Source organism: Pleurodeles waltl, chromosome 4_1, assembly GCF_031143425.1.
Source record: "Pleurodeles waltl isolate 20211129_DDA chromosome 4_1, aPleWal1.hap1.20221129, whole genome shotgun sequence".
NCBI lineage: Eukaryota > Metazoa > Chordata > Amphibia > Caudata > Salamandridae > Pleurodeles > Pleurodeles waltl.
The window spans coordinates 44,827,774-44,853,515 of record NC_090442.1 but is presented as its reverse complement, the minus strand read 5'-3'; the positions used below and the strand labels follow the sequence as shown (position 1 = coordinate 44,853,515).

Genomic DNA, 25,742 nt, shown 5'->3' with positions numbered 1-25,742 from the left:
CAAGAACATTCTTTTATCTACTTCTGCTGCCACACCTGTTAGAAGAATCATCAATAACCCTTTAACTACAGGAACGTTTCCTGAAGACCTGAAAAAGTCATGCACATGTCCGTTATTAAAGAGAACCAGCCTAGACCCGCAGGACCCCAACAACTACAGACCAATCACAAATGGACCTTTCCTGGGCAAACTGATAAAAAGAGCAGCAGTCGCCCAGATGTCACAATTCATTGAAGACAATTCCATACTTTCAGACTACCAAACTTGATTCCGTCCAGGAAGAGGCACTGAATTGGCACTCACAGCAATCTGGGATGATCTTAAAAACACAGTCGACCGCAATGGAGTTGCTGCACTACTTCTATTGAACCTCTCAGACCATGACACCCTAATTCCAAGACTCCAAGAAGCCGGCATAGAAGGGACTGCTCTCGACTGGATTACATCCTATTTTCAAACCCTACCTCACAAAAGCAGGGGTCCCTTAAGAATCAATCATCTCACCTATGCTTTTCAACATCTACATGATGTCATTGCCAAAATTGATCAATGATTTTCAACGTACATGCTACAACTATGCAGATGACACACACATACTACTTAATTTGGAATGCCCCAAAGACATTGAAAATTCACAAATCTTCAGTTGCCTCGGAGCCGTTGATCAGTGGTTGACTTGGAACCATCTCAAACTGAATGTTTCCAAAATGGAAATACTCACATGTGGCGACTGGAAAAATTATGATCCACTGTGCGCCTAGCCTGATGATCTCGGACCACCTCCTCAAGTATCCAAGGAAGCTAAAAACCTTGGAATTACCATGGACACCAAGTTAACAATGAATGCCCAAGTGGAAAAATTAGCACAATCATGCTTCATCACCTTGAAGACTCTGCGACGCATTTTCCCCCACCTCGGATTTCCACACAACGTGCAGGCTACTATCTCTCTTGTGCTATTCAAATAGGATTATGCCAATGGCCTCTACCATGGATCATCTCTATCTATTATGAAAAAACTGCAAAGTATTCAGAACTCAGCTGCCGGGCTACTATTGCATGTAAAGCCACAAGCCCACATCTCCCCTGCCTTGAGAGCACTACACTGGTTACCCATTGCCAGAAGATCCACCTTCAAGCTGTTTTGTATTGCCCACAAAGCTATACATGGAACAGGACCACTTTTCATCAGAAACAAAATAACCAAATACATTCAACAAAGAAACCTCTGCTCAAGATTGGCACCCCACCTTAAAACACCACCATACAAGAAAAAGACATTATATGGTACATCTTTCTCTGTTCAAACAGCCAAACTATGGAATTCATTACCCCCAAATATAAGATCCACTGATAACTATCTTGCCTTCAGAAGACTACTCAAGAGTTGGCTTTTTCCTTCATAATCACCATATACAAAAAGCAATAGACTGCATATGCCTGTGTTGATAAATATTTGTAATCTGATTATGTGTATATTCTAGCTATGTATAGTATAGTTATTTATTTAAGAAATATGTATTGTTACTATTTAATAATGATAAATTATACACATACTCTTTAAGCTTTTTAACAAATGTATATTTACTCATGGTTAAATTGTGTGTGTGTGTGTGTGTACGTGCAAGTGTGTGTGTATATATATATATATATATATATATATATGTGTGTGTATATTATTCTATGGTTAACATGTTCCTAGGTCATTGCATAGCTCCTATACAAGTAGTTATATTAGATACTTATGAATCCCTGCTTTTGTCTTTATATCACAATGAACAAATATTTGTAATCTGATTATGTGTATATTCTAGCTATGTATAGTATAGTTATTTATTTAATAAATATGTATTGTTACTATTTAATAATAAATTATACACATACTATTTAAGCTTTTTAACAAATGTATATTTACTCATGGTTAAGTGTGTGTGTGTGTGTGTACGTGCGTGTGTGTATGTATATATATAGATATGTGTGTATATACATATATATGTGTATATTATTCTATGGTTAACATGTTCCTAGGTCATTGCATAGCTCCTATACAAGTTGTTATATTAGATACTTATGAATCCCTGCTTTTGTCTTTATATCACAATGAACAAATGTTATCTTAACTGTTTAACAGCAAGCATTTCGCAATTCAAAATTGAGGAAAGATAAATGAATGTTAGAAATGTACACTTATTAATTAACTTCAAATATTACAAATGTTGAAAGTCTGTGTTTATACAATTCTACTTTTCTTCTCATATTATTATACCCATTATTATATTCCTTGCACATATATTCCCTTACTACGTATTTAGATGTCTATTTACTTATTACTCTAGTCCTACTGTACTAGAGAAACATAAATACAAAAATTTAATCTATAAATAATTTAAATTACAAATAATTAAATAAATAAAAATTTTAAATATATACATAAATGAAATAATAAATAAATAAAAAAGAATATAACATTTACTCTCTTGTAAGCTTTACTCTGTCTCCCCATCACCCTATTTCTCAATCAATCATGGATTTGTAAAGCACGACTACTCACAAGTGAGGGTTTCAAGGCGCTGGAGGTGGGGGAGGAGCGGGAAGGTGAGAACCGTCGAAGTGCCAAGTCTTAAGGTCCTTCCTGAATTGTGATAGGGTGGGGGACTGTCTGAGGTGGATGGGGAGGGTGTTCCAGGTCTTGGTGGCGATGTGGGAGAAGGATCTTCCTCTGGCTGTGGTCTTCCGGATGCGGGGGACGTTGGCGAGGGCCTGGTTGGCGGAGCAGTGCTGTCTGGCGGAAGTGTAGAAGGAGAGTCTGTGGTTGAGGTAGGCTGGTCCAGAATCGTGTAGGGCCTTGTTGGCGTTGGTCACGAGTTTGAAGATGATTTTCTTGTCATTAGGCAGCTAGTGTAGGTCTCTCAGAAGGGCAGAGGTGTGGCTGTGACGGGGGTCGTTAGTAGTGAGTCGGGCGGAGGCGTTCTGGATACGCTGCAGCCTTTTCCAGGTATTGGCAGTAGTTCCGGCATAGAGTGTGTTGCCGTAGTCGAGGCGGCTGCTGACGAGGGCCTTGGTGACTGCCCTTCTGGTTTTGGTTGGGATCCACTTGTAGATCTTCCGAAGCATGTGCAGGGTGTGGAAGAATCCTGATGAGACCTTCTGACCTGATCGCCAAATCCGGTTGATGAGGGTAGAATTAAGGTCTCAATAGAAGCATTTTTGCAACTGGACAGGCAGTGCTGAAAACTGGTACAATAGCCTGGGCAATATTAGCAGCTTGGCTATTGTCATTCTGCTCATGGGAGACAAGGGTAATGATCCCCAGAATGTAAAGGAGTTGCACATGCTAGCCAGCACGTTCACCAAGTTCCCTTGTACTCCATCTGTAATGGTATATATATTTCCACAAATATCTGAATGTGCGCACTGCCATCCCAGAGCCAGGAGAGGTAGCCCTGCGCTCTTGTTGTATAACAATATACAAGGGGAACAAGCAGGACTTAGCCCAATTCACTTTTAAGCCCAACATGCTTCTGAAATCTTCAAGCTTTTTCTTCACCTGCGGGAGGGTTCCATGGGGTTTGTGGAGGTACACCAAGGTATCATCTGCATGCAGCAAAATAGTCTCCCATGTGCCTCCAATTGGTATCCCCACTGTGGCCCCTGTATACACACCATGCTCACAAATGGTTTAACTGCTAGGGCAAATATGATCAGTGACAATAGCAATCCTTGCCTGGTGCCCCGATGTATACTGAACACGGCAGAAATCTCACCAACTGTGCCTGAGCCACTGGGTTGGTATATAGTATGACTATCCAACATAGTATTTCTGGGGCAAAGCCCATTTTCTCTAGCACTGCAGTTTGGTAGGGACACCCTTATGTGTCAAAAGCCTTCTCTATATCAAGAGATAAGGCTATAGGGAACAGGTCTGTGCGCTCAGATTCTTCCATGATTCCGAACAGATTCAGTAGGTTTAATCAAGTGTTCCTGTTTGGTATGAAGGCGTTTTGATCAGCGTGTACCAACAGGGGAGGTAGTGATATAAATCTGTTAGCTATCACCTTCCACCAAAAGTTTGCAGTCGGTTTTCAGAAGAGACAGCGGTCTGTAAGAACGCACCTCCAACAGGTCTCTGCCAGGTTTGAGGAGGATAGTGATCAATGCTTTGCGCATAGTCGCTTGTAGGGTGCCCAATTCCCTCACCTGGTTCTATAGCTGAAAGAGTTTTGGGGGAAGTATAGCTCCATAGAGTGTTGCAGTGGGTCAAGCTGTGGTAGGGGAATGCCATCTTGTAGGGGAGGACCGTCCCTGAATGTCCCTTTGTATTGCACACTATAGTAATCCAAGAAGGCTTTATTAATGTTGTCTTGTGCGTTCAGTAGTACCCCTGTTAGGGACTTCTTTGCAGTCACTTGGGGTTCTGAGGGATTCAGAGCACAGTGCATTTGACTGTGATCTGGCCAGGCTTGAAAGGCCTGTGCAATCCTCTCCGTTGTATTGCCCTGTAGTGGGCAAAATTACCTTTCTAATGTGGTGTTGTGCACTGCATTGAAGTCCCGCACCCATATGCTTGGTGCTAGTAGGTCCTGGACTAACGTAGGAGGGAGATTCATCAGGAATTGTGGTTGGTTGCAAATGGGCGCGAATATTGTGATCAGAGTGATGGGTGCCCCATCCAGTAGCCCCTCTGCCACCACATATGGTCCTTCAGTGTGCGGGCTATCGCCAGGGGTACCGAAGGGGCCAGCCAGATGAGCACCCACCTAGCATAAGCCCCTGGGAACTCTGCAACACCCTGGCTGACTACTTCTACAACAAGATATCCACTGTCTACAGCAACTTTGAAACCCGACCCACCAACCTCTACAGCCTCTGCACGCCAACTTACACCACCCACAACCAACCTCTTACTGCATGGAAATTGTTCACCACACAGAGCACCACAACCACCATGTACTCCATCCACTCTAGAGCACCCATAGAACCCTCACCCCTCCATCTCTTCAGTCTTGGAATCAAGGAAATCAGCTGCGAACTCAGGTCCATTCAGAACGCATCCATCACCACAGCCACCTTCCCCGATCAATGGAAATATGCAGAGGTCAGACCCCCATCTCAAGAAACCCACTGCCAACCTCAGCGATCTCAAGAACTACTGCCCCATCTCTCTGCTCCCCTTCCCCGCCAAAGTCCTCGAGGAGGTCATCAACCACCAACTCACGAACACATGGATAGCAACCATCTGTTGGACACTTCCCAAAACTGGCTTCCGTGCCAACCACAGCACCGAGACCACCCTCAACACTGCCACTGACGACATCAGGTCCTTGAGTTCCCTGATCCTCCTCGACCTCTCAGCAGCGTTCAACACCGTATCCCACCACACACTCATCAAAAAACTCCTCCACATATGGATACAGGGAGACGCTTTCAAATGGATTGCATTCTTCCTCGCAGGACTAACACAAAAGATCCACCTATGACCCTTCACTTTGGAGCCCAAGACCATCTTTGCGGCATCCCTCAACGCTCATTCCTCAGCCCCACCATGTTCGAAACATCGTCAGAACCCACAACATTGACATCATATGCAGATGATATCAAGCTCATCCTCTTGCTTTCAGAAGACCCCTCCACCACCAGGATCAACTTCCACAGCTACATGACTAGCATTGCCAACTGGATGAAGACCAACTGCCTGAAACTCAACACGGATAAGATGGAAGTGTTGATTTTTGGAAACAACTCCTCCCCATGGAATGACACCTGGTAGCCCTCAGAACTCAAACCGACAGACCATGCCCGCTACCTCGCCATCATCTGGGACAGCAAACTCACCATGAAATTCCAGATCAATGCAGTCTCCTCTCACTGCTTCCATACCCTTCTCATGCTCTGGACAATGTTCAGATGGCTCCCGGTCAACACCAGGTAAGCCATCACTCAAGCCCTAGTCACCAACTGACAGGACTACGGAAACGTGCTCTACGCAGGACTCACCATCCAACTCCAGAAGAGACTCCAGACGATAAATAACTTGGCCGCCAGGCTCATCTTCGACCTCCCGTAACAGACCCACATCACCCCCCATTTCAGGAACCGCCAACGGCTCCCCATCCAGAAAAGATAACAATTCAATATTTTAACACACGCCTACAAGGCCCTCCGCGACCAACGACCAACATACATCAATGACTGCCTGAACTTCCATCAACAATCTAGACACCTGCGCTCTGCCTCCATCTCTCACATTCCCCGTATCCGCCGAAGCACCAGTGGAGGACGGTCCTTCTTCTACCTTGCAACCAAGTCCTGGAACAACCTCTCCCTGCAAATCCAAACATCATCCTTGTTCCCTGAATTCAGAAAAAGACTCGTGACCTGGCTCGTCAACTGATCCCAGCAAAAACCGAGCACCTGGATACCCTCACAAGTGATTAGCCGTGCTCTATAAAACTGAGTTGATTGATTAATAAGCCAAATAGGAGGGTGCTAGTAGTTGGCCCTTCCCCGTCTTTGAGGTTTAAAGAGTTCCATAGTAGTCAGATGTGTTTCCTAAAGAAACGCAATGTGAGTCTACGTCGAAAGTAAGAATAAATTAGGTGATGACATCTGGGCGTGGCCATTCCGTGGATATTCCAGGTCAGTATGTTATATGTGAGCATAAATGCTGTGTGACGCGTCAGCATGTCGGTGCCTAGGTTATCCTCTGCCCTCCTCCAGCCTCAGAATTCTAGAGCCTGTGACCACAGCAGGTCCCCGACCCACATGTATAAAGTAATGCTGCGAGTCCACAAACAAAAACCTAAAACAGTTACCCCAACTCCCAGGTACCTGGTTGTGTCTCATACTTGGCCATGACCAATAGAAAGCTAATAGTGAAAACAGACAAGAGAGGAACATGTTCCATCTTAGTCCGGGGGATTACAGTCTCTTGGTTTGTCAAAGAGAAATATGCACAATCCGTATCCTAATGGTGGTGCCCATTTTACCTCTCCCTATGCCCCCAGCTGAGGCCAGGAGGAATATATCCTTCTCAATCTGCGCTCTGAGAGGCCCCTCCACTCCAAACCAGGACACAGTTTGCAGTGTCATATCACTTGGTCAGATGTCATTGGCATTAATTCGAGGCCTGGGTGCAATTCTGCCCAAGTTGGGTCCAAATCAAAGGTCATCTCTTGGTCCGGGTGATAGAAGGGGACCTAGGGAAGGTCGCTGTTTGACTGTGGCAGGATACAACCTCTGCCACAAACATGGCACGTTCTTCCTCTGCCTGCTTTCTGGGGGGGTCTGCTCCTGGGGGTCCTGCGCTGATACCTTTGTGATCTGGAAGGTTTCCAGTCTGTATTCCGTTGAATGCTCTGGGGCACTGCCGACACCCCCTTCGTCTCTGGCCATCCTCAGGCATTTGCCGGTGTTGTGGAACATAGGGTGGCTTCAGAGTTCACCATAGGCATTTTGGCAGTGTACGTAAGAGAATATTTCAGGCCGAGTTCCTGGAGCTTCTGTGCGACCGGCAAGAAGGAACCTCTGAGTCTCTGTACTTGTGTAGTGTAGTCTGGATGCATGTTCATTGAGGCCTTGGAGATTTGCTAGGGGTCCTTGGACCTGGCAACTTGCAGTATGTGGGTGCGGTCCCAGTCATTAGAGACATGCCACCACCAGTGAACTTGGAGCCCCTGAGGGGGGGTCTGGCCTGTGTCCCTGTGGACCCGTTCTAACGACACAACGTGGTACTTTTACTGCCAAGGACATTATGAACCAGCCATTCCTCGAGTTAAAGATCAATATTGGGACCTTCTGTCCCTCCCGGGAGGCCCACCACTTGTATATGATTCCAGTGAGATTGGCTGTCAACGTCCTCTGCCGTGGCAGATACTTGTGATACCTCCATCTGGAAGGTGTTGATGTGTGACAGAATCTGTCAGCAAGGGCCACGTTCTGGCCAGCACCAATTTGTTTGCATCTATTCCGTCCCTGAAGATGGCCTAATCTGTTCGTAGAAGCCCAATATCATTTAGTAAGGAGTCCAATTTTGTTTCCTGAGTAGTTTTCACATCCCTGATGGCCTGTAAGGACAAGGTAAAGACAGGAGTTTGCACTTGAGCTGATCCAATGTGAACAGGAAAGCATTGAAGTATGTGAATGGGGTTACTTTTGTTATATACTTCCTGAGGAGTTAACTTTGTTGTACACTTACATCCTGAGCCCTCTTTTTCCACAATCTGTTTTTGTTTAAATGAAATCTTGTCCATGTACATCTACCTAAAGCTGTAAACATGGTGGTTCTCTCTGGTCGCCCTTTCTTTACTATGTTACTATATGAACACTGGTAAATCACCTCCTTTTCAGAAGAAAATAAGATGTGACCTGATCAACAGAACATTTCGTTAAATATCTGTGTATGAGGAAATAATGCTTATTAAGTTTCAAAGATGGTAAAGAAGAGTTGGTGTTTATAGCCACTTAAATTTAGTCTATTCACATTGTGTTACACTTGCATTTCATAATTTTAAATCTTTATATCAACAGAAAACAAGCCTTGAATACATGAACTGCTTATGAATAACCACAGCAGTTCTGTAAATCTACAAAAATGGCCAGAAACAATCAACTCCATTATTCAGGAAAACAGCACAGTCAAAGTCTGAGGCATCTGAACATAAACTGACAGACGCTGGAAGAAGCTCTGAAGGATAATTCAGTGAGTGCAAGAGTCTGAGCTGTGCACCTTCACACCACAAGACTGAGAAGTGACCTCTAGAAATTTAAGGCAACAACACTGACAAACCACCTTCTCAATAAAGAGGCGACCAACACCAGCTTTGATCGTGGGATCAGTGTGATGTGACAGCCACATTGCTCTAATTCCTAAAATGGTAACAGACCATAAGTCAGTGTTATAGGTGTATTGTAAACTCTTCCTGCCTACACCACAGCAAGCAGAGCAAAGCACAACAGAATGGAGAAAACAACAGAAGGGTAAAGGAAAGAGGAGTTGTGCTGTCTACAATATAACAGACTGTCCCAATCTGCACCAACTAGAATAAGGAGGAATAATCCTTACCCACAAGTGTTGAAAACTGTTATTCAATTTAAAGACACAATCTTTTGTATGGAAGCTTTATTCATATTATGAGTCTGTAAAGTATTTAGTGACCATTATACTTTGCTTTTAAATTGGAAATCAAATGTCCTTAATGCCAACAAATACAGTAAATGTTAGAATAATACAAGGGCTATACAACCATGTTGGCCCATCAGAAAATACAGTCATGGGCTGTAGAACAATATAGACCCAACCCAGAGACACTACCCAAGAAAGAAGAAACATTCACATGCAGTGAGAGCTTCAGTTTCTCATCACTTTTACAGCACCATCAACAAACGCACACAGGTGAAAAGCCATTCAGGTGCAGTGAATGTGCAAAAAGTTTTAGTCGACTATCATACCTGCAAAGACATCACCAAACACACACTGGGGAAAAACCATACCATTGCAGTGAATGTGTGAAGAGCTTCAGTCGGTTATCACACCTACGAATACATCAGCGAACACACACAGGGGAGAAACCATACCACTGCAGTGAATGTGTGAAGAGCTTTAGTCACTTATCAACCTTACAACAACATCAGCGAACACATACTGGGGAAAAACCATACCATTGCAGTGAGTGTGGAAAGAGCTTTAGTCTGTTATCAAAACTCCAAAGACATCAGCGAACACACACGGGGGAGAAACCATACCATTGCAGTGAATGCGTGAAGAGCTTCAGTCACTTATCAACTCTACAACAACATCAGCGAACACACACCGGGGAAAAACCATACCATTGTAGTGAGTGTGTGAAGAGCTTCAGTCGGTTATCACATCTACGAATACATCAGAGAACACACTCCGGGGAGAAACCATACCATTGCAGTGAATGTGTGAAGAGCTTCAGTCACTTATCAACCCTACAACAACATCAGCGAACACATACTGGGGAAAAACCGTACCATTGCAGTGAGTGCGGAAAGAGCTTTAGTCTGTTATCAAAACTCCAAAGACATCAGCGAACACACACAGGGGTGAAACCATACCATTGCAGTGAATGTGTGACGAGATTCAGTCATTTATCAGATCTCCAAAAACATCAGCGAACACACACTGGAGAAAACCCATGCCATTGCAATAAATCTTTGAAGAGCTTCAGTCATTTATCAGATCTAAAAAAACATCCACGATCACACACAGGTGAAAAACCATACCATTGCAGAGAATGTGGAAGTAGTTTCAGTGCATCTTTAACATTAAGGAAACATCAGCGAATACACACAAGGAAAAAGCCACTCAAGTGCACTGAATTGTGAAGAGCTTTACTCGGTCATCACACCTCCTAAGACATCAGTGAACACACAGAGGGGAAAAAAACATACCATTGCAGTGACTGTGAAAGTAGCTTTAGTGGCTCTTCGACATTAAGGAATCATCAGTGAATACACACAGGAAAAAAGTAATTCAAGTCCAATGAATGTGAAAAGAGCTTCAGTTTTTTATCATACCTAAAACAGCATCAGCGAACACACACCGGGGAGAAACCATATGACTGCAGTGAATGTGAAAGTAGCTTTATTTTATTATCATACCTACAAACACATCAGCAAATACACACATGCGAAAAAACATACAACTGCAGTAAATGTGTGAAGAGCTTTAGTTAGTTATCACAACTACAAACACATTAGCGAACATACAAAGTGTAAAAACTATTCAAGTGCAGTGAATAAGAGAAGAGCAAAAACAACAAGTGATGGACGGAATGCTGAACATTGTCAAACACTCACCCCCAGTCATAGATCTGGGTTTAATCCATCGTTCTTTTGCTCACCACGCCACCCCAGTTTGGACCCAGCCATATGCAAATCAGTCTTGACCCTGTTCCTCATGGGACCAGTCCAGACCGAACTGCCAAGCCAGGTCCTCACTGGACCGGAAACAAGCATCCTGGGACCGGTTTCGGGGTTTCACCCCTCATCAGCCAGGCTAGCTTGAATCCAGTGGCATGAGAAGCACGGGACCCACGTCTGGGCATACCCTTCCCACTTAGGGCGACAAAGCAAAAACAACAAGTGATGGACGGAATGCTGAACATTGTCAAACACTCACCCCCAGTCCGTCCATCACTTGTCATTTTTGCATTTGTCGCCCCAAGTGGGAAGGGTATGCCCAGACGTGGGTCCCGTGCTTCCCATGCCACTGGATTCAAGCTAGCCTGGCTGATGAGGGGTGAAACCTCGAAACCGGTCCCAGGATGCTTGTTTCCAGTCCAGGGAAGACCTGGCCTAGCAGTTCGGGCTGGCCTGTTCCCATGGGGAACAGGGTCAAGACTGATTTGCATATGGCTGGGTCCAAACTGGAATGGCATGGGCAGCAAAAAAATGATGGATTTAGGCCCAGATCACTGTACTGGGGGTGAATGTTTAACAATGTTCAGCATTCCGTCCATCACTTGTCATTTTTGCAATTGTCGCCCTAAGTGGGAAGGGTATGCCCAGACGTGGGTCCCGTGCTTCCCATGCCACTGGATTCAAGCTAGCCTGGCTGATGAGGGGTGAAACCTCGAAACCGGTCCCAGGATGCTTGTTTCCAGTCCAGGGAAGACCTGGCCTAGCAGTTCGGGCTGGCCTGTTCCCATGGGGAACAGGGTCAAGACTGATTTGCATATGGCTGGGTCCAAACTGGAATGGCATGGGCAGCAAAAAAATGATGGATTTAGGCCCAGATCACTGTACTGGGGGTGAATGTTTGACAATGTTCAGCATTCCGTCCATCATTTTTGCATTTGTCGCTCTAAGTGGGAAGGGTATGCCCAGACGTGGGTCCCGTGCTTCCCATGCCACTGGATTCAAGCTAGCCTGGCTGATGAGGGGTGAAACCTCGAAACCGGTCCCAGGATGCTTGTTTCCAGTCCAGGGAAGACCTGGCCTAGCAGTTCGGGCTGGCCTGTTCCCATGGGGAACAGGGTCAAGACTGATTTGCATATGACTGGGTCCAAACTGGAATGGCATGGGCAGCAAAAAAAATGATGGATTTAGGCCCAGATCACTGTACTGGGGGTGAATGTTTGACAATGTTCAGCATTCCGTCCATCACTTGTCATTTTTGAATAAGAGAAGAGCTTCAGTCGATTACCAAGCCTACATAGCCATCAGCAAAATACAGAAGGTGATAAAATTACAATTATGTGGGACATTCAAATGCCAAGTGATGATAAGTATATGATAGAAGCTGCGGGTAGCAAGCTAGCAAGTAAAGAAAAAACACACAGATTGTTGTAGAATTATAAATGTGTCTGTTCTCAGTGATTGCCTATTTCATTTCTGTACATATAAGAAAAAGAAAAGAAGTTGCAAGCAAAACATTAAGACATCAGCAGAGTGCGGACTAAAAGGAAAAGTGTTGTTTTCTTCGATGAACTAAAGTTATAAAGAAAAACATCCAAGCACACCTGTTCATGCTGCCTCTAAAAGCAACATTATGACCAATGCTTAGACTAACAAGTGCATTTTCAGCTAACTTTAGATATTTGTTCTAAAACCTATAAACCCAACACACTCAGACCGTTTAACTAGCACAAATTGGAGAATATTCATACCTGATTGTGGTGTTTGGGTGCTTTATGCAGCATTGATGGTTCTGAGACAGTGGCCAGAGACCAGTGTCCAAAAGAATGAGAAGTGGAGTAGGAATATGTGAGCTGTAACTCCCTGGGTTCATGTTTGCAGTGCATGACATTTATCTCCCAAGACCTGTTGCGGGAGAAGTGATACTCACTACCATCATCACATGCAACCGGAAATGCACCCAGCATAGTGATACTTGCCCGGTGGTCTTCAACCGCTGCATACTTGGGAGACTTGAATGCTCACCACGGACTATGTAAATGATTCATTGTTAGATTAATTGCATGTAAATATATTTTATGAGTTTCTTATTTGCAGAGAATCATTCAACCAAATCCTGAGTGTGCAAGGATAGAATCAGTGTATGATGGCAAAAGTATTGGTAGGAGAAAAGGCTTGACAGGTAAGCAAAGATTGAATCTTGAGTAGTAAAGAACTCCAGCTCTTAGAAGCTTGAATGTGTTATACATTTCTGGAACCTTGGCACTGGAAATGAAATCTGGATTGAGAAGAAAAGAACACAAATGATTTTCAGGTTTGTGTTTATAACCAAAAGGAACCCTCATTTTATAAACTCTGCGGGTAAATGCAAGGACTTAAAATGTGCTGCCTCGTGAGTAAAGAATGAACATTTGTGATGCAGTTGTGACTTCCTCAGACCACAAATAAGATAGGCCACAGCATTCTGAATCATCTGAAATGTGCTTTTGTGTTGCTGGAGCTGCCAAATACACAGTCTTCCTATAGCCCAGCCCTGCGTAGAGGAAGGAGTCTCCGACAAAATATTCATGTGAGAAGAAAGAAAAGGAAACATCTTCAGTAGCCAAAGGTGGCAGAAACAAATGCATTCCACTGAATTGATTTTAACAAAGTGCCGAGTCCCTGCTGCCGACCGCCATCACCAGCACATAGTAGTGGTAGTTTGGGGTGCGGTCACTTTCATAACTTGGAAATTAAACTGTTTGTGGCTGTTAAATACCAGAAAGATCACAGCACATCTATGCTGCCAGAGTTCTGTACATCCGGGCATGTTTCGTATTGAAGGTTTTATGAACCAATAAGAGCCAAGTGTCTCAGCACCTGTGACTAAAGAGAGACCACTTCTGATGGATATTTCTACCTGACGATTCCTCATCAATAGCATAATCCCCAGGTGCCAGTCTGGATCTGGAATCTTCAAGGCTATCACATTGCCAGTAGGGAGCCTGGCATTGCATCGGTGCAAAAAGTGGCATCCGATGGCGTTACCGAAGCCCTATAGCACTCACCCCGGCACAAGGTTATCTGTTACCTTTTTTCTATTCTCTTGGTGTAGATCTGGATCTTGCTCTCAAAGAGTCTTTAGTTTTCTCACAGAAATGTTTCCAACAAGTGCAGTACCATGTCCTCTCCCAAGAGACTGGGGTTCAGGCCCTGTAAGGATTGGACAGATCCCCACTTAATCCGCCACCAGTGCCTTGGTTCAGACCACGACTCCCAGTCCTGTAACTACTGCCAGAGCAAGCACTCAAAGGCCACCAAGTACCATGAGACAAGGCTCTTTATGGCCCGGGTGAGGGACAAAAACTGCAGGTGACACTGCTTCCAACCACACTACAGCTCAAAAAGAAAAGTTCAAGAGGCAGGCCCTAGCTCAGTGTTGCTGGCTCTGGAACCTGGAGACTATATGGTGTCACTCAACCTGCTGGATACATACTTCCACATCCTGATCCTGCATTTGCATCAGAGGTATCAGTGTTTTGTTGGGGGTTCTACGCACCACTAGTTTTTTGTGCTCTTATTTGAGTTAACATCAGCACCTTGAGCTGTCACAAAGGTGATGGCAGTGGTTACAACCCATTTCCAAAGGTTGGGCACACCTGTTTTCTCACCATACCTGTGTGACTTGCTAATCAGGCTTGGATCGCTGGAGGTGGTATCTCCCAGTCTACTATCAAGAGTAACCCCACTGTTCAACCTGAGTTTCTCAACAAATGAGATGAAATCCCACCGAAACCTGTACAACGACTCCACTTGATAGGGTCAGTACTGGACACCACTCTTCCCCACGCCTTTCCTCTACCTCAGAGGATTGCAGACATTAGGGAAAAATGGTTCCCTATTTCCAACAAAATGCGAAAGTCCCAGTATCCTAGGTCCTCTCACTGCTAGGTCTGATGGATTTCTGCATTCTCCTAGTCCCATATGAATGTTGGTACACATGGGCCCTATAGTGGTGCTTCTGCGGGCACTGGCTGCAGTACGGGGGAGACCTGTTGGACTCCCTCATAATCTCCCCCAGTACTGCAGTAGAAGTAGTTTAGTGGGGGAACAAGGTGAACTTGAATTGCAAGATGGCTTTTGTCCCCCCTTTAGCCATGGCTACAGGAGTAATGCGTGCTTCTACTTCATGGTGGGGAACTCACTAAGAGGATCTGGAGATCAGAAGCATTTGGTCTCTGGAAGAACAGGCTCTGTTGGAACTGCAGGCAGTGTGTCTGGCACCCAAGGCCTTTTTCTCCATCTAGGTTTGGTCCATCCAGACCCTGGCCGACAACTCTGCAGAGATGCACTACCTCAATAAGTTAGAGGCAATAGGGTCTCATTCCTTTTGCCTGCAAGCATTGAGACTGTTCTTGGGCAAACCATCAAGGGATCTGAATCACCACTGGCCACCTAGCAGAGTGTTCCTGAATGTCAGAGCCGACAACAACAGCTGGCGTTATCTTGTCGACCATGAGTGGCATCTGCCATGGATACTAGTCCAGGACATCTTCACACGGTAGGGTATTCCTCAGGTGGGCTTGTTTGCTTTTTTGGAAGATGCTCAATGCCAGCATTTCTGTGCCTTCCAGTATCCTTTCATGGGAGCCTTCAGGGCCACATTTCAGTTTAGGTGGGACTTTCAACTAAACTAAACATTTCCCTTGATTCCTTGGGTTCTGTGGAAGATACACCAAGACCGGTACCAAGTCTTTCTCAACGCCCCGGATTGGTCAAGGGAAGTGTGGTATAAAACCCTTCAGCGCTTCTCTATATTTCCCCTTCAGAAGCTGCCATGCAGATTAGACCTTCTCTCCCAGTCGGAGGTCATGGTGCTGCATCCCAGTTTCTAACGTCTTCTCCTCTATGCCTCGAGACTGAACAGGGACATCTGAACTCTTTGCAGCTATGACCGCAGGTGGTAGATATGACCTGGTCAGTGTGTCGACCTTCCACCAAGTCTATCAGAACCAAAGGTTACTTACCTGAGGTAACAAATGTTATGGTGTCTACCTGCAGATTCCTCATTGACCCCCCAACCTCCCATTTGAATGATGTGTTATGAGGAGAGTTAATAAGATCCCAAATTCATTCTGGTACTGCACCACTCTGTCGATGTCAGTCAGTCCGCTGGCCACAAAGCTTGGGGAAATGGATGGAGGCTGAAGTCCTTGAGTGCTGTATGGCTTTGGTGACATCATGTGATGTGAGAACTTTGAAGTTACCGGACCCAAACTGGCGCTTGGGTTTGTGGGTGAGGAATCTGCATGCAGATGAGTATCCACTACTGTTTATGAATTGTGAACAACCAAAATATCAACAAGTTGTGGCTGTGTATAGACGGTGCGCACTTCCAGAGTTTCTATTGTCCTGAATATTGAAAGTTCATGATGGTATGTCTTATTAGACAGAAGGGAGTGCTCAAGTGGTAGTACACCCAGCCACAGGGTGTGGTAAGCTGTTACCATAAAGGTCACAGTCCATGTATGAAAAGAAGAAACCACGGCACATCACAGGATCAAGGTGAGGACACTTTATTCCTTGGTGTTAAATCAGGGCGAAAATCCTCTGATATAATGAAACGCACTAGATACGTAGTATGGAAGCACTGTACAATTTTCATGTTGGTGAAACAACAGCCGACACGTGTTTCGTCATCATTGACTTTTTCAAGGCTTATTAGATATGAACTAAAAGGTTATATTTGGTAGGACTCCAAAATTCAAGAACTGTACAACAAGTGTACAAATGGTAGCATGGATGTAATCAGATTACAGAGACCATTGTAAGTCTACAGAGCGTCTGTGCTGTTGTAAGCCGTGTGTGTATGGCGTCTTCCCAGAATGTGTGTATGGTCTCTGTAATCTGATTACATCCATGCTACCATTTGTACACTTGTTGTACAGTTCTTGAATTTTGGAGTCCTACCAAATATAACCTTTTAGTTCATATCTAATAAGCCTTGAAAAAGTCAATGATGACGAAACACGTGTCGGCTGTTGTTTCACCAACATGAAAATTGTACAGTGCTTCCATACTACGTATCTAGTGCGTTTCATTATATCAGAGGATTTTCGCCCTGATTTAACACCAAGGAATAAAGGGGGCCATTCTGACTCCCGCCGGCCGCGGTAACCGCAGGGCCGGCGGGAGCCGCCAGAATACCGCTGCGCGGTCAGAAGACCGCCGCGGTTATTCTGGGTTTCCCGCTGGGCTGGCGGGCGACCACCAGAAGGCCGCCCGCCAGCCCAGCGTGAAACACCCTTCCACGAGGATGCCGGCTCCGAATGGAGCCGGCGGAGTGGAAGGGGTGCGACGGGTGCAGTTGCACCCGTCGCGATTTTCAGTGTCTGCATGGCAGACACTGAAAATCTTTTTGGGGCCCCCAGGGGCCCCACGACACCCCATACCGCCATCCTGTTCCTGGCGGCCGAAACCGCCAGGAACAGGATGGCGGTATGGGGGTCGGAATCCCCATGGCGGCGCAGCAAGCTGCGCCGCCATGGAGGATTCCCCAGGGCAGCGGAAAACCGGCGGTACACCACCGGTTTTCCGTTTCTGACCGCGGCTGTACCGCCGCGGTCAGAATGCCCATGGGAGCACCACCAGCCTGTTGGCGGTGCTCCCGCGGTCCCCAACCGCCAGGGTTGGAATGACCGCCAAAGTGTCCTCACCTTGATCCTGTGATGTGCCGTGGTTTTCTTCTTTTCATACTGTTTATGAATTGATTAACTAATGTAAATATGCATATTTATCATTTATGTATTCTTCTGTACTATTGATGTAATTATTTCATGGAATGTATATTAATGTAGATTAATTCTACAATAAAACAATTGATTAATTCACTCACATCCTGTCAACTCTTTGGTGATTTTCTTATTTATGAAGAGAGAATACTGAAATATACGTCCAGGACAGTGTTTCTTAACCTGTTGTTCAGGGGCCCATGGAAGCCCGAGAAGCATACTCATGACTGCTTAGAAAATTAAATAATATTAACAGGTGAATAAACTGTATGTAAAAAAGGCTCAAAATGTACAACAGAAAAACGTTTAAACGGTCTGTAACTGTGAAGGAATTTGGAATTGAGGGCTGAAAATCAAGTTGATATCCTCAGATTGATTTGTGGGAGCAGTGCAAGTGCATCAAACAGAATACAGTATGGATGATGAGTGTCCTCAGTTGAATCTGAAAAGCTTCAAACTTCCTATTAAAATGTTGTTTTTTTATATTTGTTTGTGAATTAATTAAATATTTCATTTTTTTGTGTAGTTTTTTGATGAATGTTTCTTTCTGTGTTTTGTGTACATAGTTTTGTGCTTCAGATCATCAAAAATGCTTAGTCCGAGGTCCCCAGCTTCCACGAATGACTCAAACCCGTTGGTCGCCTCTTACTCATCCTCATTGATCACAATAGGTGAACTGGATCAGGTCCCCTCCTCCCTTCTTCAGATGTTCCTGGCACAATGTTCACTTGATAACCTGCTCTTCATTTTAGCATACTAGCACACATAGAAGGCTTTCTTATGCAGGAGACCCATCAACTGAGTCTCCTGACAAGTGCTTTAAGTGACTTTAGTAAGTTCCTACGGAAGCAATGTTTGATTCTGGTGGGTTTTTTAGGATCTCCTGAGGTGGTTCTACTGCCCCAAAGTCTAGGTCTTGGCACTTCCAGTGGGTTGGTTGCAGCTGATTACAGTAGTGTATGATAAGCCTTTATACGTGACTCCAGTGGGGAGACTCGCTTTAGCTGGCATTAGGGGCCCTCTGTGTGTAGGTTGTCCTATATTTGTTTGGTGCTTCATAGGATTAACATTAGTGTTGGGATGGGAATGTCCTATGTATGGTGCCCATTTGTGTTCTCCTACCCTGAGTGCCTAACTGCAACCATCTGGAATTCTGTTTTTTCATTTTCCCCCCAGTGTCACACTGATCTGGTTTGTGTTTGTGAAGGCGTATCCCTTGGCCTGCACCTGGAGGGGCAACCAAAGCATGCCCTCATTTGTTGGACAGTGGAGTAAAATCCAGATCATAGTTTTATCATGTAGAGCGGTGGTGGCAGCATACAGAGTTTTCTGAATCTGTAGTTTTGAACTGAGCTTTTTATATGTGTTACATGTAAAGTTCTGCTTCTATCCACTAACCCAGGTCCTAGTGCTTATATGCAGTGCATGTTATGTTCGTGCGTACATGTGTTAGTTGTATAGGACACTCATTGTGTGTACAAGTGAACCAGAGATTTGGAGATCTGTGTGTTTAATTTTGGAAGCCCCTGACCTGGCCATGTGTACAAGATGGGTTCCTGAAGCTGGAGGGAAGAGAATCACCTTAAAACTCCTCACCCACGGTCACAAAGCACTACACAACACCGGACCAGAATACCTCAACAGATGGCTCTCCTTCTACACCCGACCCGGCATCTCCACTCCGCTGACCTCGTCCACGCAACCGTACCACGCGTCTGCAGAACTACAACCAGCGGTCGATCATTCTAGCACCTCGCCGCCAAGACGTGGAACACTCTCCCACCCACCTGCGTCAGACCAAAAGACCTCCTTACCTTCAGGAAACTTATGAAGATCTGGCTGTTCAAGCAGTAGCAGCACCCCACCCTCACTCCACCTCAGTGCCTTAAGACCCTCACGGGAGAGTAGTGTGCTTTACAAATTTCTGATTGATTGATTGATTGATTGAGGGAGGGAGGAGGCCTAGATACTGAAGGGGAGAATGAGTAAACGGTTCCCTTTAGAAATTCGAGTAGCTCCTTTTGCTGTGAGCGTAGGTGATTTGTCTTCGTGAGCACTGCCATTGGGAAGATGGTGGGGGTGAAGGGTGGGACTGCAGTCTCTGTTGTTCAGGGTGTGAAAGACCCTTTAGCTGAGGCCAGCCTTTTGTGTGTTTTAAGATCACTGTTGTGTGTGGCTGTTGATAGCCAGGGGCAGAGAGCTCACAGCTTTGTTCCTCTGTTGTAGGTGGTCCAAACTGGAAACTTCCCTGCTGTGAAGAGCATCACTCTCCACGAAGACAGCTTGGAGAGGACACGTCAGAGAAGAACAAACTCAAACTGGTTCTGAGAGTGCAGACAGAGAGCTGACATCCCTTGTCTGTTTTGACTGTATAAATGTGGGAGCTGCTGACCCACTTGCTGTTCCAGTTCCATGTTGTCTTTGACCGAGTGAGGAAATGACTCATAAAGTACTTAAAGGACTGCTGTGACCCAGAGCTGGTGTCTGCATGACAGCCAGATTCTTCCCATTGGTGAGGGGGTGTCACCTGGAGTATTTCCTGAAAGGAAGAGCAGTCTCGCTGTTGTTAAGCTGCTGAGAGGGGGAGAGTGAACAAACATGCAGGAGGTGAGATCATCCAGAGTGAGCAGAAGCAGCCTATGAGAAAGCACCTCTTTTGACATGGTTAGCCCCCCACTGGAACAATGATGTGGTTTCAGATTTGTCGTGCTAAGGTCCCCTGCCAAACAGGTTCCCAAGGCTAGATCTCTTCCCCTAAAATTGCTAAGGTTTTGGTACAATTGGCAACTTTAGCTTCGACTACAAGTCCCTAGTAAATGGTACTTGGGTACCTAGGGCATGGGGCACTAAGGGAAGGCCCCTGAGGGCAGCAGCACAGATTGTGTCACCCTCAGGGACCCTGCTTCCATGTGCACACTGAGGCCAATGCAGGCTGTGTGTCTTGGTGCAGAACCAAAATGAAAAAATTACATGGCACACAGAGCTTGGCTCCCTTCATCCCAGAAGACACCAACCTCTCTGCAGAGTTCCTCAAAGATCTTTGCTGCGCCCCAACCTGTTCAACGCCTGCATTGCCCCACTCGCCAACATCATCCATGTTCATGGAGTCAGCATCATATTCTACGCTGATGCTCCTCATACTCTTCCTCTCTGAAAACATGGCAAACACCAAGACCAATTTCTACACATGCACAACGGAAGTCACCAAATGGATGAAAACTAACTACCTGAAGCTCAAAACAGACAGGACAGAAGTGCTTATCTTCATCAAAGAGTCCTTTCTTTCAGACTCCAACTGGTGGTCTAAGGATCTGGGACCTACACCACTCCCGGCAATCCATGCTAAAAGCCTCAGACTAATAATAGAGAACTAACTCACTATGACTAGCTGAGTGAATGCAGTCTCCGCCTCCAGACAGAAAGGCAGGACCCGACCGCACTAAATAAATCTTGTGTCCTAAAAAGAACATTGTTATTCTGCCATTTGATTGAAGAACAGAGCAACAAGAAAGGTGTGTTAAATGCCCACTATTAACCTTTTAAATGAAACAATCAAATCTTAATGGGTGCAAACATCTCATTGATGCATATCCTTGCCATGGGGTAGGACTAGATGGCTGTAATGCGGGGTTTACTGAAGCACGAGCTCAGTTGGAGACAGCGTACAACACCCACAAACCTGCACAAAGCTGTGCCCACTTATCATACACAATAGTTGAAAATGTATTGCAGTGAAAGAGCAGTTGGTGAATCAGTCACTTCTTGGCAACACAAGACTCTGGGACTCACTTTCGCCAGCTCTGTGACCACATCCTGTCCTGTAACATTCGAAAAGGAAGGAAAATCTTCCTGTTCCGAAGGCCTTGCGAATATGGTCCAAAACTATTTCCAGTTGTTGGATTTCTCTTTGCCTTTTGAATTCTTTTTCTGCAGCACTTGTTCTGACCTCCTATGTCTTACTCACTTCTGATTTTTGTTATCCATTTTTGGGGTTTTCTCACTCTCTTTACTTGCTCTTTTCACATTTTCTACTCTACCATAACCTCCCTCTTAATAGCTGTTCTTAATCGCTGCTGTTTTCTCACTGAAAGTTCCTATTCCTTAGTCTCCTGCCACTGACCATTTACTGGGAAAAAGTTCTAACTCAGTCATTTTTCCCAGTGAATAATTCTTATAAACTGGATTCTATATTAATATTAGTTAATGTAAGCGTCATCCATTTGTATTTCAGGATTCTGCTCTAGACTTTGTTTTTGTTTAAACTATCTTCATTCTTCATCGTCCGCTTTATAATCCAACTATTTCACTGTAAAGTTCTCTAACACCCTAGGACCAGGTTTGCACCACATGAAACTGCAAAAATAAATGTATAGGAAATGCAGTATCCTGGAATCATTTGGGGACAGTTTGGAGCAGAATGTAAACATACCCACTCTTGTGCCCCGCCTCGTGAAAATGCGTTCCGGGGTTGAATGTTTGGCATTCGGTTGCGCACTGCGGGTTTGTTACTTGGAATCTCGCAGGTAACCTCCAACCACAATCCTCTCCCAGGAAATGGATTCCTTGTTCACTGTGGGTGATCAGCACATTGTCTACCTCGTTGTCTCTAAATAAACTCACCTCCATCTCTTCATGAAAGCTTGAGTTATCCAACAAGAACAGAACTCTAGGAAGTGAGTCTCTATCTCAAGTTCACTCATTTGACAGACATGTAACAGGTCCTTTGCTGGCAATACCTACAGGATTTGGGACCCACTATCAGTTCATATCCGACCCAATTTCTCTTGCAAGTGTTCAAAACAGAGCTTAAAAAGCACCTCTTGACTAACTTCTATATTTGATCTTTTTTTAAGGCCGAACTCTCAGAGACCCTGAGAGTTTCTTTACCCCTTTCCTCCCTTCCGCCTTTTTCTCTTCTCACTTTCTTTCTTTTCACTTCCCATTACAGATATTCCATGAATGATCAGAATTAAGATTTCCTCAAGTGCTCAGTGTTAATAGCTCTCAATTTTATTAGACACAGAGGTAAGTATTATTTATTACTTCCCTTGCTTTGTCTATACAGCAGCACAGTTAAATCAAGTAACAAAAAGACTGCAGTTCCCAGACCCATAGGAACTCCTCACTACAGAAGACTAAACTGGGTGCGCTGTCATGACAAACTACCTGTGCACCTCCTGTTTGTACCTCATAAGCACCTACCTGTGCACGTCTTCTGTTTGGATTTCATGAGCATCTAGCTCTGCACCTTCTCTGTTTGTACCTCCCAGATGAGCTTATAAAAATGAAGCTTCTCATCCCTGTACTTCCATCCTTGGCCATTTGACTATCAGGCCGTTACCTGTTTTCTGCTCGTTGCAGGCATTTAGTTGGTCCCCGTGTTTTGACTAACAGGGAGCCCTGTAGAGTGAATATGCAGACGTAGGGTGGTGTGGGTGGGAGATGGAAAGGAAATCAGGTAAGCCTGGATATAAGAAATGCCCAAAGGCAGAAATGCTGCATTCATCTGTTGACAACGGACACCTCCTCCCGCTCTGCCAAAGGCCCTCCCGGCCACAGAGAAGCCTCCTCAGCACTAAACGGACAACACTAAGGGCCTAATTTAGATATTAGAGGATGGGTTACTCTGTCACAATGTTGATGGAGAACCTGTCCGCTGAAATCGAAATCCCATAATTTTTTATGGGATTTAGATTTCGGCAGGCAGGATATCCATCACCGTTGTGACGGAGTAACCCTTCCACCAATTTCTAAGTCGGGCCCATAGTCAAATCCTCTTAAAAGGAAGACAAAGCAACAGTTTAATATGAACACATCTGTTGGCTACTGGGCTATGTCAGGTCAATTACTGATTTTGGTAGATTCACTATGTTAGGAGCTAAATCACTGATATTGCTGTTGTTTGTGCGCCTTGTCTATGTGCATAATGTAGAGGTAGGTATTCCAATGAACCTTTTATTCTGGAAGGAGCTGCAGCTTAAAGTACGACAGGATCAAAAGTGTATCTGCTTTAGGAAGAACTAAAGAATCTCTCTGTGTAAAGTGTCCGGGCCAGAGCGAGGCCATGGAAGCTGCACTAGTTTCAGAGATGGACGTATCTTATGGCGATAGAAAATCCACCTCAACGCACGACTCCCGGGGGGGCTGTAGAAAGTGGCAAAGATAACTTAACAAATAACAAGGTCAAGAAAGGAGTTGCCACTTCAGGTGATCCAATGTGAACGGAAAACGACTGTGAAGAAGAGTGTGAATGGAGTTACCTTTATTTTATACTTCCTGAAGAAGTTACTTTTATTATATACTTTCTGGAGAGTTTCCTTTGTTATATACTTCCTGAAGTGGTGTCTGTTATATATGTCCTGAAGAGTTTCCTTTGTTATATATTTCTTGAAGAATTACCTTTGTTATATACTTCCGAAAGAGTCTCTTTTGTTATATACTTCTGAAGAGTTGCATTTATCAAATACTTCCTGAAGAGCTTTCTTTGTTATATGCTTCCTGAAGAGTTACCTTTATTATATACGTCCTGAAGAGTTAACTTTATTATATACTTCCTGAAGTGGCCTTTGTTATATATGACCTGAAGAGTTTCCTTTGTTATATACTTCCTGAAGAGTTACCTTTATTATATAATTTCTGAAGAGTTTCATTTGTTATATACTTCCTGAATAGTTACCATTATTATATACTTCCTGAAGTGGCCTTTGTTATATAAGTCCCGAAGAGTTTCCTTTGTTGTATATTTCCTGAAGAATTACCTATGTTATATACTTCCTAAACAGTCTACTTTGTTAAATACTTCTGAGGAGTTGCCTTTTATTATATACTTCCTGAAGAGGTTCCTTTGTTATATGCTCCCTGAAGAGTTACCTTTGTTATATACTTCCTAAAGAGTTTGCTTTATTACTTACTTCTTGAAGAATTACCTTTCTTCTACACTTCCTCAAACTAACGTAATAACATCATGTCCTGATCCATCTGTTTCTACAATCTTCTTGTTTAAATGAAATCTTGTCCATGTGCATCTTCCTAAAGCTGTACCTATAGCACATGGCTGTAAACTTTAAACATGAGTGTTCCGTGAGCACTGAAGGAGGCTGGCCCTCTATGTAGTGTGCAAAACTAGGCACACTATGCAGGGGTTCCAGGCAACCATATGTTGGTTTTCAGAGGCAAAAAATCACATCACCTAATGTTTAAATTTTTTAGGTAGCTGGTCAAGAAGTTAGGTCAATCTAGGAGGAGTGCTAAGCATTTGTTGTACTCACAGCGTCAATCATGTACCACACACACTCAAGGAATAACTCGAGACCAAATTTGTAAAAATACTTCAGATTTTTATATCATTTTTAAATCCAAAATGGTCAAGGTACATTAAGTACTTTTTGATTTATGACTTTTCAAAGTTTTAATAAAGTTAGTCTTTCTGTGCGTAATTACACACCATAGGAATCAATAGGCAGTCACTTTTAAAAATGCATTAAAAATCATACAGTTGGGTTACCAGTGTCTTCTTTCACAGGATGGTCGAAGCAGTCAGTGGGCACGCTGTGCCAGCTGGAGAGCCTCGGGCGGCTCCCAGTTCCGGTAGCAGCAGGGCTGGAAAGTCTCTTGGCACAGGCAAAGGCCCACTTGGAGGGGCCACCTGGAAAATAAGATGGTTTGCACACTTAAAGGTGATGCCTTGGGGTTCCCTTAGGCAGTCGAGGTCGCAAGGGGTTAGGGACTAGTGAAGTACAGCTGGTTCCTTGTTGCAGGGCACAGGGCGGCCAGATGCAGGGCGCGTTGGTGATCCAGGAGCTGTGTGCAATGGAGCCCTTTGAGGCTGGAGGTAAATCTCTTTGGAGGCGGCTTGCAAGTTGACAGTGGCATGCTGGCAGGAGGTCCAGTTTGCTTCCGAACTCCCTCAACCGGGGCTTCCTCCTGGTTCAGTTGCAGCTCTGGGGGAGCTGTTTTTCTTGGAATCTGATGTGCACTGGCCAGTACCTGGCGTATTGGTATGACTCAGCCACTGGAGAGCGCAGTGCCATCAAAGTTGGCACACTTGTAGGTCTAGTCTGGGCTGACGTCGGTGTGTCGTCGGGTCCAGCA

At 44.7% G+C, this 25,742-nt stretch overlaps 1 protein-coding gene across 1 annotated transcript in view; it reads left to right on the top strand.

Annotated features, from left to right (window-relative positions):
* The window catches only part of LOC138286968 (uncharacterized), a 417,069-nt gene that overhangs the window by 154,279 nt on the left and 237,048 nt on the right, over nucleotides 1-25,742 (top strand). Inside the window, exons 10-11 of the mRNA XM_069227337.1 lie at nucleotides 5,452-5,719; nucleotides 9,232-10,344. Coding sequence (XP_069083438.1) covers nucleotides 5,452-5,719; nucleotides 9,232-10,344 — 1,381 coding nt within the window. The remainder of the gene's footprint in view (nucleotides 1-5,451; nucleotides 5,720-9,231; nucleotides 10,345-25,742) is intronic.